At 52.2% G+C, this 16,558-nt stretch overlaps 1 protein-coding gene across 1 annotated transcript; it reads left to right on the plus strand.

Annotated features, from left to right (window-relative positions):
- Positions 1–1,190: 1,190 nt before the first annotated feature.
- PCSK4 (proprotein convertase subtilisin/kexin type 4) lies at positions 1,191–16,517 on the plus strand. Its single transcript, XM_074939251.1, is given in 16 exon segments — positions 1,191–1,361; positions 4,254–4,358; positions 5,255–5,350; positions 5,794–5,922; positions 7,644–7,720; positions 8,492–8,580; positions 9,840–10,012; positions 10,650–10,862; positions 11,142–11,242; positions 11,827–11,930; positions 12,255–12,372; positions 12,952–13,131; positions 13,852–13,976; positions 14,777–14,896; positions 15,936–16,390; positions 16,392–16,517. Coding segments are annotated over 16 exon segments (2,382 nt in total).
- Positions 16,518–16,558: the final 41 nt, after the last annotated feature.

Here is a 16,558-nt window from a genome sequence, read left to right on the forward strand (position 1 = left end):
GCAGGGGACGTCACAGGGGACAGGTGAGGGCGCACGTGGGACGCAACAGGAGCGGAGAAGGGAGGGCGCAGGGGAGGAGATGGGGCAGGGGGGCAGAGAGGGCAGGGGCCGGGTCCTCTTTGGGGGGCAGAGTTGGGGTCCTCTTGGGGGGCAGGCCACACGTGGAATGCCAGGAGGGCTCAGGAGAGCAGCGGGGAGGCCCCAGACGAATATACAGAACTAGAGGAGGGTGAGACCAAGCCTGAGCAGCGGCAGCGCCCTGCCAATAAGGATCATCCCTAGCAAACCAGCTCCCCGGCTGCTCCCCTTGCACGGGAAGCAAGCCTGGGGCATCCTCTGGACAGGGGCTGCCTGCCTGTGAGATCAGGGCAGGTGGGAGCCAAGGTAACAGGCAGAGGGAAGAGCCTGATAAAGGGGATGGGGTGCACACAGTAATTGAAATGGTAAGCTCCTGGGGGCAGAGACTGTCTATGCATCCGGTGAAGTGGGCTGTAGCCCACGAAAGCTTATGCTCTAATAAATGTGTTCGTCTCTGCGGTGCCACAAGTCCGCCTGTTCTTTTTCTGGATACAGACTAAGATGGCTGCTACTCTGAAACCTGTCGTTTAGTTCTGTATTTATACAGCGCCTAGCGCAGGGCAGTCCTGGGTCATGACCCCAGCTCCCTAGGCGCTATCTTGAGGCAAATAAATGATACTAATAAAGTATATTTACAACAATATTTATGACAAAAAGAAAGCCCCCCCCCGCCACAACTCTTTGTCATCTTTCAATCACAGACGATGCTCCAGCCCGGCAAACATCATCACGGGAAGGAAAAAACACACCCTCGCCCAATGCTTTAAGAAAACTACAACCCCCATAAGGCTTCGCAGCCAATGGACCACCGCCTCTCCTCGCAAAGCCCACTGGGAGTTGTAGTTTGTTGGGACGCAAGGTTGCCGAGCCCGGCTGCCTTGGCTTGCGGTTGCTATGGCGACCCAGGCCGGGCCGGGGTGTGAACACGTGGGGTGGGGAAGTCCGAGCAACCCTTCCCCGGCCCGGGAGAGAGGCCAAATCGAGGCCCCGGCTCCAGGCGTAGCGCTAGGCCGCAGATCCCGGGCAGGGCGGGTATTTAAGGGCCCCTTGGCGGGGGTAGCCCCGCGTTCCCCCCGGGCAGGGGAGACCCGGTCCGCGCTCTGGGCGGAGCCATGTCGGCGGCGGCTGCCTGGCTCCGGCTCTTGTTGCTGCTGCTGGCCGGCGCCTCCTGCTGCTGGGGCGGGCTCCGCATCTACCTGAGCAGCTGGGCCGTGAGGGTGCCCGCGGGGGCCCGGGAGGCCGAGCGCCTGGCCCGCAAGCACGGGCTGCTCTGCCTGGGGCAGGTGAGGGGCAGGCCGCGGGGGGAGGGCTAAATAGGGGAGGTGGAAGAGGGGCAGTCTGCGAATGCCACCCCTAGCCCCAGCAACCTGGTCGTGGAGCAGCTGGTGGAACTGTCTCCCTGCTGCCCCACACCCTGCTCCTTCCTCCCAGACCACCCCCTTCCCAAGAGGGGCTGCTCCCAAGCTCTTCCAGTCCTTCCCCATGAATTCAGTCCATTTCCTGTTCCAAACCCCCTTTCCAAGAAATGCGGGGGTGGGAAGAGATGTGTTTATGAGATGGGGGGCTGGGGGGCAGCGAAGCATATCCTCCTCCCTCTAACAACACCCCAACATTTGTTCCCCAGATAGAAAAGCTCCTGTTGAGAGCCAGGGGGCCAGGTCACTCCTCCACCTGACTGTCTGCAGGGGGAGCTGATGAAAGGCTGACCTGCTGCAGAAGTTCACACTTCTGCCCTCACATTGCCTGCCATTACAGATGACTCTTCCAGAAGTTACACTGCACCTAGGACTAAGTAGGCGGCTTCCGGCCAGCCCTGCATAGGTGCCATTTGATGTTGCAATCTTTTTCTCCCGCAAACATTGCCTCTTGTTTATCTATTTTCCTCCCCTCACTCTCCCTCTTTTCTGTCATCTGTATCTGAGAAGCTTTTATCAGGCTCTATTTCTATTTTTAGATGACACTCTAGCATCATTACCAAGTCCTCCTCATGCGGCAGCTTAAGCTAAAAGCATACACGATGCATATGGCATTGACAACAGATGCAAATGAATCTTTAAGGAGAGGACCTATTATACAGCAAGGTTGTATAGAATACCACTGGTGTTCAGCCTGTTATCTGCACTAACGCTGCCACCAGGGGATTAGTAACGGATGGCAATTTAAGGGGAAAAAAGTTTGGTGCAGAGCAGGGACTCTTTCATTCTAGTTGGCCCATAATTAAGTTTTGGTAAAAAAAAGACACTTTTACCAAAAAATCCCAGATTAATTAAAACATTTCCATGAAATTTTTAATAATGTAATGGTAATACTAGAAGGGAATGCTTGCTTTTCCAAACGCTGCAGTCTATGACTCTGTTCAGCATTCCCTAGTCTCTCTGGATGCATTCTCTGCACCTTTCTATTTATATTTATTTAGAGTGTTTTAGAACCTAGAGGCCCCCGTTGAGATTTGGGGCCCTGTTTGTGCTAGGTTCTGTACAAACGTTTTGTAAAAGACAGCTACTGTCCTGAAAAGCTTACAGTCTAAATAGACCAGACTGATAAAGGGTGAGAGGGAGGCAGAGGAAGTGACTTGCCCAAAGTTATGCACCAGGTTAATGGCTGAGCTGGGAATAGAACCCAGGTGTCTGGAGTCCCAGGCTGGTGCTCTATTCACTAGTTCATGCCGCCTCACTAGCTTACAGTACCTTACCTAACACAAAGCCAGCCCGCCAGTTGACACTCTAATCTGAAAGAGCGCTTTATCTCCTTTTAGTTCTAAAAGGCCGGCAGCCATCATCCTGCCATGTATCCCCGTAAATCAATAAGAGATTAAATTCACCTTCTGTGCCTATACAACCAGTTTTAGGCCTCGAGAACTCCACTGGAGCAGCTGCTTTGGTTACAAACGACCTCTTCTCTCCAGCTTTTAATCTGATCTTCTGTTATACCAAAAACAAGCCCCCAACTGACTTTCCACCATGATTTTTCAGATATTGACCTACCCATCTTCCGTGGTGCTTTCTTTGATCATACAATGGCTTGCCCTCTTCATAAAATCCTGGCAGGAGGAATGCTGGTGCTTCATGCAGCCAGGTGTGTCCCACTAATTCAATGTCCCCTCATTCAGACCTCGTTCCAAAATCCATTATCTTCTTAGTCCTTTTTCTTTGATTCCTCTCCCAGTCGCTCTCTGAATTTACTCTAGGATTCCTACTTGTCCTTTATTCTGGGTGCTCAACATTGCACTATTTCAGAAGTCTCAGCAACCACTCCCCACCTTCCATTCAGCTTGAGTCTGGGTGTTTGAACATCTGTTTGCCCCTTTTCCACCCTCCGTTGTTTCCTTGGCAGTATGTGTCCTACAAGGCAACATTTCAATTGCTGAACCAACCTTTATCCGAGTGGTGCTTTGCTAAGTAACAACTACTTGTCTTTACCGTTGTATAGGCCTGTTTTCAGGGTAACTCAGCCACATGAATAACCTGAGCTGAAACTTGCCACGGAATGTTTTTATCTCTTAAGCAGAGGATCTGTGCTTGCAATTGGATATTACAAGGATTTCCTCTTTATCAGCTCCACCTCTGTGTCCTTCCCTAGCTTTCTGCTGTAGCATCCAAATGGCCTCATAGAATATTTAAAAGGCTGTGCAGATCTTTGTCATGTTTTTCCCCTGTCTTTTGCTTTAAAAGATGTCTTTTGCTAACCGATTGTGGAACTAGCTCTCTACGCTTGGTGTGTTCAGGGCTGGGGATCTTCAGTGGATGCCTGTCCTTTGGGGAGAACAAAATTCCATTTAAACTGCCATGTACTGTGGTTTTATCTAGTGCCCCATGACTGAGTAAAGTGGAAACATGGAGAGACCCACCCCTGTTAGCCAGCAGTTGGCAGGCTGATCAGAAACGTTAACTCTCCATTACTCTGAAGGGAATTCTAAAATGACAAAGTCAAACGTAGAAGGGAAATTCCTAATGCAACGGGCCAGTTAAAAAAAATAAATCCACCCCACACAACTCTCTCCTGTTTTTAATATATTAGAATATGCCCAGAGAAAGTGCTTATAAGGGGGAAGAGATCTAGCTTGTATACTCAGAATGCCAGATGCTGCATTTTATTAGACATACATGGTTAATATTTCTGGTGGCTTCTGGTTGTCACCTGTGTCCTAGCCTTATACATAACTCTTCTTTCTGCAGATAATTGAAGGGGAACACTATTACCATTTCAAACACCGAGGCATGGTGCAGGAATCCCTGAACAGACACTGGGGCTGGCATGTGCATCTGAAAAGAGAGCCCAAGGTGAATAGAGTGTAATTTCCGGTAGAAGCTCAAAAGAACTTCAGCTTGCTAGAAAATGTGTTTGTGAATTTTAAGGCTAGACAGGACCATTGTGAGCATCTAGTTTGGCCTCCTGCATAGCACAGGGCAGAGAATATCACCAAGTTACTCCTGCGTGGAGCACCTAACTTCTGGTTGAAATATAGCATGGCCTCTTTCCTCCTGTCAGAGCTAAGGTGGAAAGGGATCGGCCAAGGCATCGGCTTCCATGGTTATGTCTATAAATACTGCAGATCAGGCACCGATTGAATAGAGTTGCTGTGCTATCAAACCAGCATGTGTAGCCTTGAATGCAGGGTCCCACCTACTTTGATAGCCCATCCCTGACAGTGACCAGTGCTTCAGAGGATGGCAGAAGAACTAATAGTATGTTACTATCCACGGTTTGTTTGGTGGAGGGGCTTTCTTCTTGAGTCCCAGCTTGTGATCAGATCTGAAGCATAAGGACCTTTTATCTTATCATGAGCGACTGCCAATGTTTTTCCTAGACATAGTCTGCTAGAGGCAGACCTTGAATGCATTTGCCAAAGATCTCCTCGTTCATTTGATGCCCTGTCAGTTAAAATATCTGTAACAGACTTTGGAATTGATTTGGTTAGGAATTGATAGAGGGTCTTTTCTGTTAGTGCTTTACAACCACAGACGAAAGCTTCAGGGAATGAGATCTACTTCGGTGGCTATGGCAAATCTCCAGGTGTCTGGTTAAAATGGCCATTCCACCAAGCCAGTAGAGCACGGAGGTGTAAATGGTATGGGAAATGTACAATGGGAGGTGAAATCTGTCATTGGGAGTAGACCGGCAAAGAAGAACTTGCCGCTTTCCCTGGCATTAAGAAGGGTGACTCCTCTCCATCTAGGTCCACTGGTTCGAGCAGCAAACGCTGAAGAGGCGTACGAAAAGAACCATTGCTGTCGTGCCAACAGATCCTTGGTTCCATAAACAGTGGTACATGGTAAGAGTTTATATTCTGTTACCTCCTCCTGTCTGATCCTCCTCTAACTCTGCTACTGTATCCTCGTGGTTTAGTGGTCCATGTGTTCTAGCATTTAGAGCAGCCAACTGGGTGCCAGGACTCCTGGCTTTTATTCTTCAGTTCTGACTTGCTTGAGGAAGTCACCACTGCATGCCTCATTTTCCTTAGCTGTAAAGTAGGAATAATACTGGTAATAAATCAGAACAATCTCTGTCATTGGAGGTTTTCAAGAGCAGGTTAGACAGTTACCTGTCAGGGATAGTTTAGATAATACTTAGTCCTGCCTTGAGTGCAGGAGACTGGACTAGAAGACCTCTCAAGGTCCCTTCCAGTCCTACAATTCTATGATTCGTAAAGGAGATTCATAGATCACAGGCCAGAATGGATCTTTGTGCTCAAACCTGGTCTGGCTTTTGTTTCAGAACAACGACGTCCATCCAGACCTGAATATCCTCACGGCTTGGAGCAAGGGGTACTCCGGCTTGGGCGTGGTGCTCTCCATCCTGGATGACGGACTGGAGAGAGACCACCCCGATCTGTCTGCTAACTACGTAAGATCAATCTGAAACTATCCAGGTGTCCAAGGTTGTGACCTCCACAGCTGAGTCGTTTGGGATCGATCAGCTACAACCAGTTGCTTCTTTGCAGCATATTCCCTGCAAGGAAGAGGAGAAGCTGTGAAAGAACCTTTGTCCTGGTGTGGTGGGGCTCAGCCCTGGGGAGCCCAGCCTCTGGACGGCTGGATCAAGAGGCTTAGGGAAACTTCAGACGTTTGAAATGGCTTCTATAAAAGAAATATCAAAGACCAAAGAAACATGACGAGATGTAATTAGAGGAAGCTGCATCCGAGCACATGTTTAGAAAACAAATGGAGAAATCTCCTTAATAAGTGATCATTTATAGTGCATCTCGTAAGTCCTCTAAATAGCGCAGAAGTTGGGTTGACTCCTCCCTCCCAGAGTGACAGCATGCAGCGGCTCTCAGTCTTTCCAGATGACTGTCCCCCTTTCAGGAGTCTGATTTGTCTTGCGTACCCCCAAGTTTCACCTCACTTAAAAACTACTTGCTTATAAAATCGGACATAAAAATACTGTACAAAAGTGTCACTGCCACGCTAATACTGACAAATTGCTTCCTTTCTCATTTTGATCATATCATTATAAAATAAATCAATTGGAATATAAATAGTGTCCTGACATTTCAGCGTATAGTACATAGAGCAGTATAAACAAGTCATTGTATGAAATTTTAGTTTGTACTGACTTTGCTAGTGCTTTTTATGTAGCCTACTGTAAAACTAGGCAAATATCTAGATGAGTTGATGTACCCCTCTGGAAGACCTCTGTGTACCCCCAGGGGTACATGTACCCCTTGAGAGGCACTTGGCTAATGGACAAAGCACTGGGATGGGATTCAGGAGATTTGGCTTCTATTCCTGGCTTTGCCACAGACCTGCTGGGTTATTTTAGCAAGTGACTTTTCAGCTCCTTGTGCCTCCATTTCCCCATTTAAAATGGGGGTAAATGCTTTGTAAAGCGTTAGGTTTCCTAATGCTCTGGTCAAAACACAGAGTAGCACCAGTTTAACCAAAGGTGTGATTATAAGTAGACCTTGTCAAACCAGTGAAAGTTGTGTGTAGGACCCTATATTGATTTAAACCTGTTTTCTATTAGTTTAATTTGCATCTAAGTTAAACTGACGTAACTGGGTTTAAACCAGAAGAGTGGTCTACAAAGTTGCTCTGGTTTAATTAAATCCTGTTTATTAAACAGCTTTAAAATTAATCCCAGTGCTCTGTGTGTGTGTGTAGATAAAATCTTCTTTCTTGATGGCTGGACTGTAAGAGACAAGTGGTTGCTGTGTTTGCATATAATTGAGACAGAGACCCAGTGGAGTGAGCATAGGGCTAGGAGCCAGGAAGTCCTGTTCTACTTCTGGCTCTGCTACTGAATTGCTTTAGGTAATCTCTGTGTTCCTACTGTTAAATTATTAAGCCAGAAGCAACCACTCTGATCATCTAGTTTGCCCTCCTGTGTAACACAGGCCATAGGATTTCCCTGGATTAACCCCTGGGATATTAGCAGTGCCCCATAGGAGTACATGGTAACACTTGTGAAGAACACTCACAATGTGGAGTGCTACATAGATGCTGATTATTTACCTGGTTGTTGGCTTTGTTTCAGGGGTTAAAGAGAACGTATAATGTCTATTGTAACAAAGATACGCTTTCTAAAGCAGGGTCTTCTCACCTTCGTGTTTCCTCTTGCTTTAGGATCCCCTTGCGAGTTATGACTTCAACAGTAATGATCCCGACCCACAGCCTCGTTACAATGTCTGGGATGAGAATCGGTGAGTTTCTGCAGCAAACGGGGGTGCTGCTGCTTGGGGTGTCCAGATCTAAATCCCCTGCCTTGGGGATTTTGTCTCTCTGGTGGTAGAGCTAATCTCCTGGGTCGTCCTCCTGGGGCATCATGAGATTCACTATTACGATGCATTGAGGTGAAGAAGGTGGAAGCTAATTCTGTCCCTGTACAATGAAGGACTGGGGTTACAAAGCATGCATGTTCCTGTGGGGGGACATTCGGGCACTTGGATTGGAGTCAGAGGGATTTGCCTCAGGATTTCCCCTACCTAAGCAATGACTCTAAGCTGCGTCTCAGCTGTAGTGAATGTTACCAAGCGCTCTTGATCTGGCAGGCTCACCAGTGCATGTATGCAGGGTGCAGTGTACCCCAGAGTGTCCAATACCTTGAATTCCCAGCTGACTCAAATAGGAGGATCCTAACCTTGCATCTGGCCCCTCCTTCTCTTACGGTGACCAAATGTAATGCTATCTGGGCCATCAGGCAGGCTGGGTATTTTCAGTTGTTCTCTCTCTCATCCCACCTGCCAGCACTTATTGCACCACTTACCACAACTTGCACTGACTGAGTTGTGCCCAAATGGAAAGCGACCCCCAAGGTGATTTAAAGAGGGACCATCCTTGCTCTAATGGAATATTCCAGGGAGAGGAACAGCATGCGCTGTCCATCGTGGCAAGGCAGAGTGTATGGGGGAATCTGGCTGTTTGGCTGGCAGATATGGCTGTGGTGACTCTTGCTCCCTGCCTCTGTCCCTCAGGCACGGGACACGCTGCGCAGGAGAGGTGGCAGCTACAGCCAACAACAGACTCTGTGGAGTCGGTGTCGCCTACAATGCAAAAATTGGAGGTAAGCGACCTGCTTTCCTGGAGTGATACCTCCCAGATCTCATGGGAAGGGAGGGCCCGAGCTTGCCCACACCTCTGAGGGAGTGCTTGGCCCCAGAACAGGGACTAGGCTGTACAGCATAAGGGCAGTTCTGCGGGCATCTCAAACCAAACTCTTGGTTAAAACTGGCTGCGACTATCTGAAGAGGCAGCACGGTCTAGTGGATTCAGCACAGGGCATGAGGGCAGGAGCTCCTGAGCTCTTAACCCAGCTCTGCCGATTACGTACTGCATGGTTTTGGACAGTCCGTGAGGACCCGATGGATTGGGTTTTTATTTTGCAGCAGGAGCAAGTAGCTACAAATCCATTTGAAGCCAATGGGAATTGCAGATGCTCAGCACCTCTGTACATCTGGTCCCTTAACCTCTGTGGGTCCATCTGTAGAACAGCAAAAACCCCATCCCTGCCTCACCACGCTCTATGGCTACGGAGATTGACTGGTGAATGCCTGGGCGTGCTCAAGGTTAGGCTGACCTGGCTGAAGCTGGAGCCTTGCGTGACACTAGAGGGAGCTCTTGCCTAGCTGCTGCAAATGGATTAGAAGAGCTGTTGGCTAATTTATGATTCAGGCCCTACCAAATTCACAGGCCATTTTGGTCAATATCAGTCATAGGATTTTAAAAATTGTACATTTCATGATTTCGGCTAATTAAATCTGAAATTTCACAGTGTTGTAATTGTAGGGGTCCTGACCCAAAAAGGAATTGGCGGGAGGGGGGGGTGGTCCACAAGGTTATTGTAGGGGGGTGGGGGTGCGGTTCTGCTACCCTTCCTTCTGCGCTGCTGCTGGCGGCCGCGCTGCCTTTGGAGCTGGGCAGCTGGAGAGTGGCGGCTGCTGGCCGGGAGCCCAGCTCTGAAGGCGGCAACACAGAAGCAAGGGTGGCAACACAGCAACCCCCCTTAAATAACCTTGTGAACCCCCTGCAACTCTTTTGTCAGGCCCCCTAATTTGAGAAATGCTGGTCTCCCCTGTGAAATCTGTATAGTACAGGGTAAAAGCACCCAAAAGGCCAGATTTCATGGTCCGTGATGCTTTTTTTCTTGGCTGTGAATTTAGTAGGACCCTAGGTGTGAGGCTACCGTGGAGGCTTGCATGCTCATGTCAGCAACTGGAGACGCCTGCCTGACCTGGAGTGGGAGAGGGCTCACTGGCCCATTGAGGGCAGCGCTGGCTCACAGAGACCTCTGACCTAGCTGCCCTCTCTTCCCTGGCCCCACAGGTGTGAGGATGCTCGATGGTCCCATCACGGACCTCGTGGAGGCTCAATCCTTGAGTTTCCGCCCCCAGCACATCCACATCTACAGCGCTAGCTGGGGCCCGGAAGATGATGGTAAAACTGTGGAGGGGCCTGGAATGCTGGCCCTGGAAGCTTTCTACAAGGGGACAGCAAGTGTAAGCGCCAGCTCTGGGCGTGGCTCCTCTGCCGGCTTGTTGCCTCTGAAAAGAGCCTTGGCCTCTGGCCGTCAATGGGGTTTGTGGCTTCTGAAGGGGAGGGATAACATGGGCTAGACCCCCAGCAGGGCAGCTCTGGGCCAGGCACCTGGGGCCAGTTCAGGGAGCAATTCTGCTCCCCCCTGCACGACACAGCCCTGGGTGCTGGGTGTTTTTTTGCCCTCCACTGAACTGTCCGAGCCAGCCTGCTGCGAAAGGCTTGGCTAGCTAGAGCCTTGGTTTGATCCACTACGAACAATTGTTGGGTATAATTTTACATGGAACTAGCCCCGCCCTTCCTGTTTACTCCCATCTCCCTCCGAAATAGCACCCTGTACGCATGCTGCGGCAGGTGGGGATTGGTCAGCTTAACTACAGTGTATTGTTTCCATGGAAACTAGGTCAGCTGTAGCCAGGACCCTGGAATATCCGTGTCTGAGGGTCCCCACTGGGAACCGACAAGGGAGCTGGGAGGAGCCCTGTGTCACATTAGCACCATATTAACACCACTGCAACAGCACGGGACTCTGTCCCGACACCTCCCCCCCCCCGCCCCATGTAGTGTAACACTAGTCCCAGCTTGCTCCCCTCCCCACAGGGGCGCGGCGGCCTGGGTTCTCTCTTCGTCTGGGCCTCTGGCAACGGCGGCATCCACTCCGACAACTGTAACTGCGACGGGTACACCAACAGCATCTACACCCTGTCGGTGGGCAGCGCGACGGAGAGCGGCCGGGTGCCCTGGTACAGCGAGGCCTGCGCCTCCACCCTCACCACCACCTACAGCAGCGGCACCAAGAGCGAGAAGCAGATCGTGAGTCGTCTCCGTCCCCCCGCCGCCCATTCCTCTCCCCTAGGTTATGGCTGCACTCGAGGGCCCACCGCAGCGGGGCCCCAGCCAAGAGGCGGCTCAGAGGTGACCCCTTCTGGCCGACTGGGGAGCCGACTGATGGCTCGAGAGTTCTGCCCTTCATTTCACTCCTTTACCCGCACAGGCCAGCTCAAACCCAGCAGAGGATTCAGCCCAGAACGTGTCTCTGCATCTCTCTGAGAAGCCAATCCCACAGCTTCCTTACCTACCCTCTCTCCCCAGGTGACAACTGATCTGCGGCATCGCTGCACCGACAAGCACACGGGCACCTCAGCCTCTGCCCCCATGGCTGCAGGGATGATCGCGCTCGCTCTGGAGGCCAAGTAGGTAGAACGTGCGTTCACGCTGCACTCCTACCCCCTAAGGCTGTCCCTGCCTTGGCAACGCAGCCACTACCCCCAGGGAATCTGCTAGGGCCTCTTTCCAGAGTCACTTAGAATGTCTGTAGGGATTATGGTCAAAATATCTCCCCATCACTCCGACAAAAGCAAACACGGTATCTAGTCATGTGGAGTCAAAATCGCTCATGACCTGGGTTGCGCAGTCTCCTCTCCAGGAATACAGTTCGGGAAACCAAAGCTAGCGCCCCCTCCCAGCTGTTCAGCTGCCTGCAGGAAACCAATTGGTGGGTCTCCATCCAGTCCAAGTGGCTGGGTGTCCACCCCACTCTCTGCCCTAATTGGCAGAGAAGCCAAGGACCAAATGAGCCAAAGATGCTCAGCTATTAACCCTGTAACGCAGCCTCTCCAAAGCACTGGAGACCAAGCTGGGACCGCCTGGAGAAAGCTTGCCCATGCTCTATCTGCTGTGTGGATGAGCAGAAGCCACCTGCCCTCTCTCACCAGCCCGAGTCACCTCAACCTTTTGATACAGGAGACCTCTTTCCCAAAGTCCTCCTTGTCTCTAGCCCAGCACTGACCTGGCGCGACATGCAGCATCTCGTGGTGAGAGCCTCCAAACCAGCCCATCTGCAGGCAGAAGACTGGGCCCTGAATGGAGTCGGACGCAAAGGTGAGGCTGCTCGTTAGATCTTTACTCAGTGCAGATTGCTACCGGGACCCAGGGATCCTAGTTACATCCGCCATGGTATTTAAAAGAACAAGAAGTTTGCAGCCCTTACCAGTCTTTATTAGCTTTGGTCTCCACTAATGCTGCAGCATCTAGACCAAGTGCACCTTCCATGTTTGTTGTGAAAGAAAATGCTGGTTGTTTGGGTATCTAAGAGCTGATTTTTCACCAGCAAATCTGGAAGCAATAAGCTACCATGAGTCACGTCTTAGCAGTCCGTTGTTGGGGCTCATTGATACTTCCCTGGGCTGGGTGTCTGTTTTTCAGTGAGCCACCATTACGGCTATGGACTCCTGGATGCTGGTGACCTGGTGGACCTGGCCAAGAAGTGGACTACAACCAGGCCCCAGAGGAAGTGTTCAGTCAAGGTTGTCTATGCACCCCTGTAAGAGAAGAAATCCTGTTGGAATCTGACCCCTTGTGTTGCGCGGGGAATCCTGGCAGAAAAGCCTTTCTGTGCACAAAGCAGGAGCTGGGAACGACTTCCTGCAGACACTTTCTCAGGGAAATGAGACCTTGGGATGGGGATCAGGTTCTCAAGTATGGGTTGGATACATACAAACACCACAGCACTTCAGGAGGTCCTGCTGTTGCAGTTCTGTGTGGGTGTTAAAGGGGGTGGCAGCAAAGATTAGTGACTGCCTGTCCCTCATATTCATGGAGGCAAGAGCTGGGTCACTGGGGGCCCTCCCCCAGAAAAAGAATAACCCTGCCTGCAAAGCATGATCCCCATCCTCTGCTTGGACCCTATGAACTTATACCCCAAAGCTCTGCTCTGCTTTAGCTCCGGTTTGCTGGATGCACCAGACCTGATGCTGTTCCTTTGTGGTTTCATTAAAAAATGTGTGCTGAAGCAAGAGGCTTTAGTAGCAGGCAGTCCTGTACCTGATCTCACTGGGTTGCTGGGCCCCAAGCCAAGGGAGAGGGGCAGACGCCTTCACCTCCTCTTCTTGTCTCCTGGCAGGGAGATAGGCTCAAAACTCACAGTCAACAAAAAAGTCTCCACCTGCATCGGGAGGACCAGGTATATCCGCTCCCTGGAGCACGTCCAGGTCCGCATCTCTCTAAGCTACAGCAGGAGAGGTGATCTGGCCATCTCTCTGACCAGCCCAATGGGAACCAAGTCCACCCTGGTGGCCATCAGGTAAGGTACCAGTAGGAAGTGTTTAGCTCACACTTCCATGGGAGAAGGTGCAGCCTGCAATGATCAAATGGGAATTTCATGGACACAGAGATTTAAAACCCAAGTCTTAAGGAATATGATTGCTCTAAAACGAGCTGTGGCGCTAGGATAGGAGTTCTCAACTTGCAGGTCACGACCCTCCAGAGAGTCACAAACAGCTGTCAGGGTTACAACCGCCCTGCCCTTCCCATATTGCTAAAGGTGAGTGGGCAGGGGGGTCCTAGCTAGATGAGAGGTAGGTCATGTCTCTATATGGATCCATTGCACTGGGGACATCAGAACTGCTGCCCTGGAATGGATCCATGGATTATCTGGTGTGGTATCCAGTCTCCAACAGTGGCCAGTGCTGACTTCTTGAGGGAAAGCCACCAGCCTCCACAATGCACTAGATTACAGGGGCACAGGTTCCTTCCTGACCCAAGCTGGGGAGCAGCATATGCCCAGAAGAGAGTTACCCCAGCAGGGCTGTGAGGTGAAGGCTGCTTCGAGAAGTCTTCCTGCTAGAAAGGCAAATGGTTGAGGCAGCCAGTTCTCCTGGGCTCTGGTACGTTTGAAGCTGCCGTTGTAAGAACCCAGACACTTGTCTGAAGCTCACCTCTGGGTTTCTGAAGTGCATCCTCTGATCTTCTAGTTTCCAAAGTCTGAAGGGTTTGAGCATTTCCCTTCCCTCGCCCCTGCTAGGCCACACGACACCAGCAACCAGGGCTACAGGGATTGGTCCTTCATGTCCACGCACTTCTGGGACGAGGACCCACAAGGCACCTGGACGCTCTTCCTAGAGAACAAGGGAGATGCCTACAACACAGGTGAGCGTCCCCGCCATGCAGGAGACGCATGCAAGAGCCCATTTGCTATCGCTACAGCTGCTTTTCCTCTGGTTAGCTGAGGCTGAGCAGAGTTCAGAACAGGCTGCTGAACGGCTCAGCAAGTGGGGATGTGCCTAAAGAACTGGAGCGATGATCCCCTGTAGGCCAGCGAAGAGTTCTAGGCAGCAAGGTCTCTTCCCGGGTTAGTTGTTACTTGCGTTGCCATCTCCCAGTGGGAGTGCACTGTTCCCAAAGACACTGGTGTCTCCCAGATGGCCGTTCACAACTCTTCCCCTGAATGCTTGTGCAAGGGGAAGCTGAGCCAGAGTTAATCCCTTGTGCACCAGGAACCAGGTGGTGCCCCTGAGCCCTGTTACATTTCCTCCCCCGTGCACCCCTCCTTTGCTGTCCTCTTTATCCCATCCTCCTGCACCCCTCAGTGTACACAGGGCCTGGACTAAATTCCCTCTTCTGATAGGGATTTTGGAGCTAGTGAGGTTGCACCTGCTTGGGATCCTTTAAAGCTCCCTTGCTAGGGGCACTCTCATGTATCACGGCCTTTAGCACTGGGATGGGGTGGAGTGGGCTCCGGCTGTGAATGGCCATGGCGTTCGTTCACTAACCCGTCCAACACCCGGTGTCCCAGTGCTCATCCATAGCACCTGGGGTTAACCCTTTGGGCCCAGAGCTCCATGAAGCGCCCGTGCAGGTGTCTTGTAGGGAACTCGTGGCATTTGGGATCATGGGCTCCCCAGCATCGAGTCTGAAGCCCCTCCTCTCTTGAACCTCCTGCCCCCCAGGGTTCCTCACCAGCTTCGTCCTGCAGCTCTACGGAACGGACGAGGACATGATGGCCAGGCAGGTAGCAGCCTCCGTTGTGAGCGAGTGCGTTAGGCGGGACTCCAAGGGAACGTGCAAGGGTGAGTCGTCCTTGTTCTTCGTTACCCCCCTGGCACCAATAGACTCATTAGCACAGGGCCCCAATGGGGCTCTGTTGTAATCCTCAGGCAAAGTCAAGAGTTATCCACAGCCACGTGGCCTGACCCCCACCAACCCCCGGAGCAGGCAGGGCTCTGCCAGCACAGCCGGCCACCTCGGCTCACCTCGGAGGAGACCATTTGCCTGGTGAGCTGCGGGGGAGGTACGTCTGCAGCAGCCTGAGGATGCTTCTGTGTTCCCTTTACTCTTCTGGCTGGGTCTCCCGAGTATCCAGTCAGTGGCACTCCTCAGCGGGATAGGGGGTCACTCAGTGACAGACCCCCCTCCTTGCAGCGGTGCTGTGCACCAGGCCCTGGCCATACTGGCATCTCCTCCTGGCCCCAGGAATGAGTTGGGGAAGCCTGCTGGTGTCCTTCCCCCTCCTTCAATCAGGCATTACAGTGGGGCATGGTCGGCTTGGCCAGAGGGGCTGCTAAGCCATTCGGCTTGAGCTCAGGAAACCGGGCCGGCCTGGGGCTGAACCAGTCTCAGCCTTTCAGTCCCGCAGGCAGAAACGCTCTGCTTCTTATCAGCAGGCCTGTCCCTCCTTAAGCCTGAGGGGTTATCAGTGCTCTGTGCAGCAGGTTGGAACTAGAAACCACCTAGATTCCTGGGAGTCACCGGTTTGAATCCAGGCAGGGTCAATTTAACCCTTTGTCCTGCAGAGAGCAGTAAGTGGCATTCCACACCTGCAGGGCTTCCTTGGAGGAGACCTTAAACACCAAGGCCCAGATCCTCCAAGGTATCTAGGCTCCTAACAGCCACTGAAATAGCTTTGTGGATCTGGGCCCAGGCTCCCCTCTGCTGCGTGTGGGCACTGGCTATGCCAGGGCACCTCAGTAAGATGGGCTGTAAGCCCCTTCGTGCCCCACAGCTGTGCAGCCGGCTCTGCTGGCTGTTGCCCATCCACCCTGCAGATGCAGCAGAGGTGGCTGCATTTCAGCCCGGGGCTCATGCTAACTCTTGCCCCTCTCCCTGCAGAATGCAGCAGCCCCTTCTATGCGTTCCAGCACCTCTGCTTGTCCTACTGCCCTCCCCACTCTTACAACCGATCCAGGAGGTCTTCCCGCCTGGATGGGAGCCCACACCCTGTCCAGGTCTGCGCCACCTGCCACCCGTCCTGCTACACGTGCCGGGGGGACACCGCCAACAACTGCACCGCCTGCCCCCCCTTCTGCACCTTCCATGAGCTCTCACACTCCTGCTCCCCACCGGCGTACCCCTTCCTCTTTCCCAGCAAGCCTGCAGAGGGGCAGCACGTCGTCCTCCTCGTCCTGGTGATCCTGCTGGGCGGGGGCCCTCTCCTCGTGGGCATCCTCTGCATCACCTGCCATGGGGTGTCCCTCGCCGCCTCCTGGAGGCAGCAGAAGGGGCTCTGCGCTCTGCCCACAGCCGCTGGCTTGGCAGGGGGAAGTGAGACTGGGACCAGTGCTAACATGAGGGGCTGGGTGCTTAAATGAGCCAGGGCAGCTGCAGGCTTCTGGGCCACCAGTGGAGGGCAGCGCTGGCCATGTAGCCCAGACACTGCCTGCAGGCCATGCTGTTTCCAGACTTAGAACCTGAGACCACCCCCCTCCCTGTGAAATAAATCCCCTATTGTCAGT

This window comes from Natator depressus, chromosome 25 (genome assembly GCF_965152275.1).
Source record: "Natator depressus isolate rNatDep1 chromosome 25, rNatDep2.hap1, whole genome shotgun sequence".
NCBI lineage: Eukaryota > Metazoa > Chordata > Testudines > Cheloniidae > Natator > Natator depressus.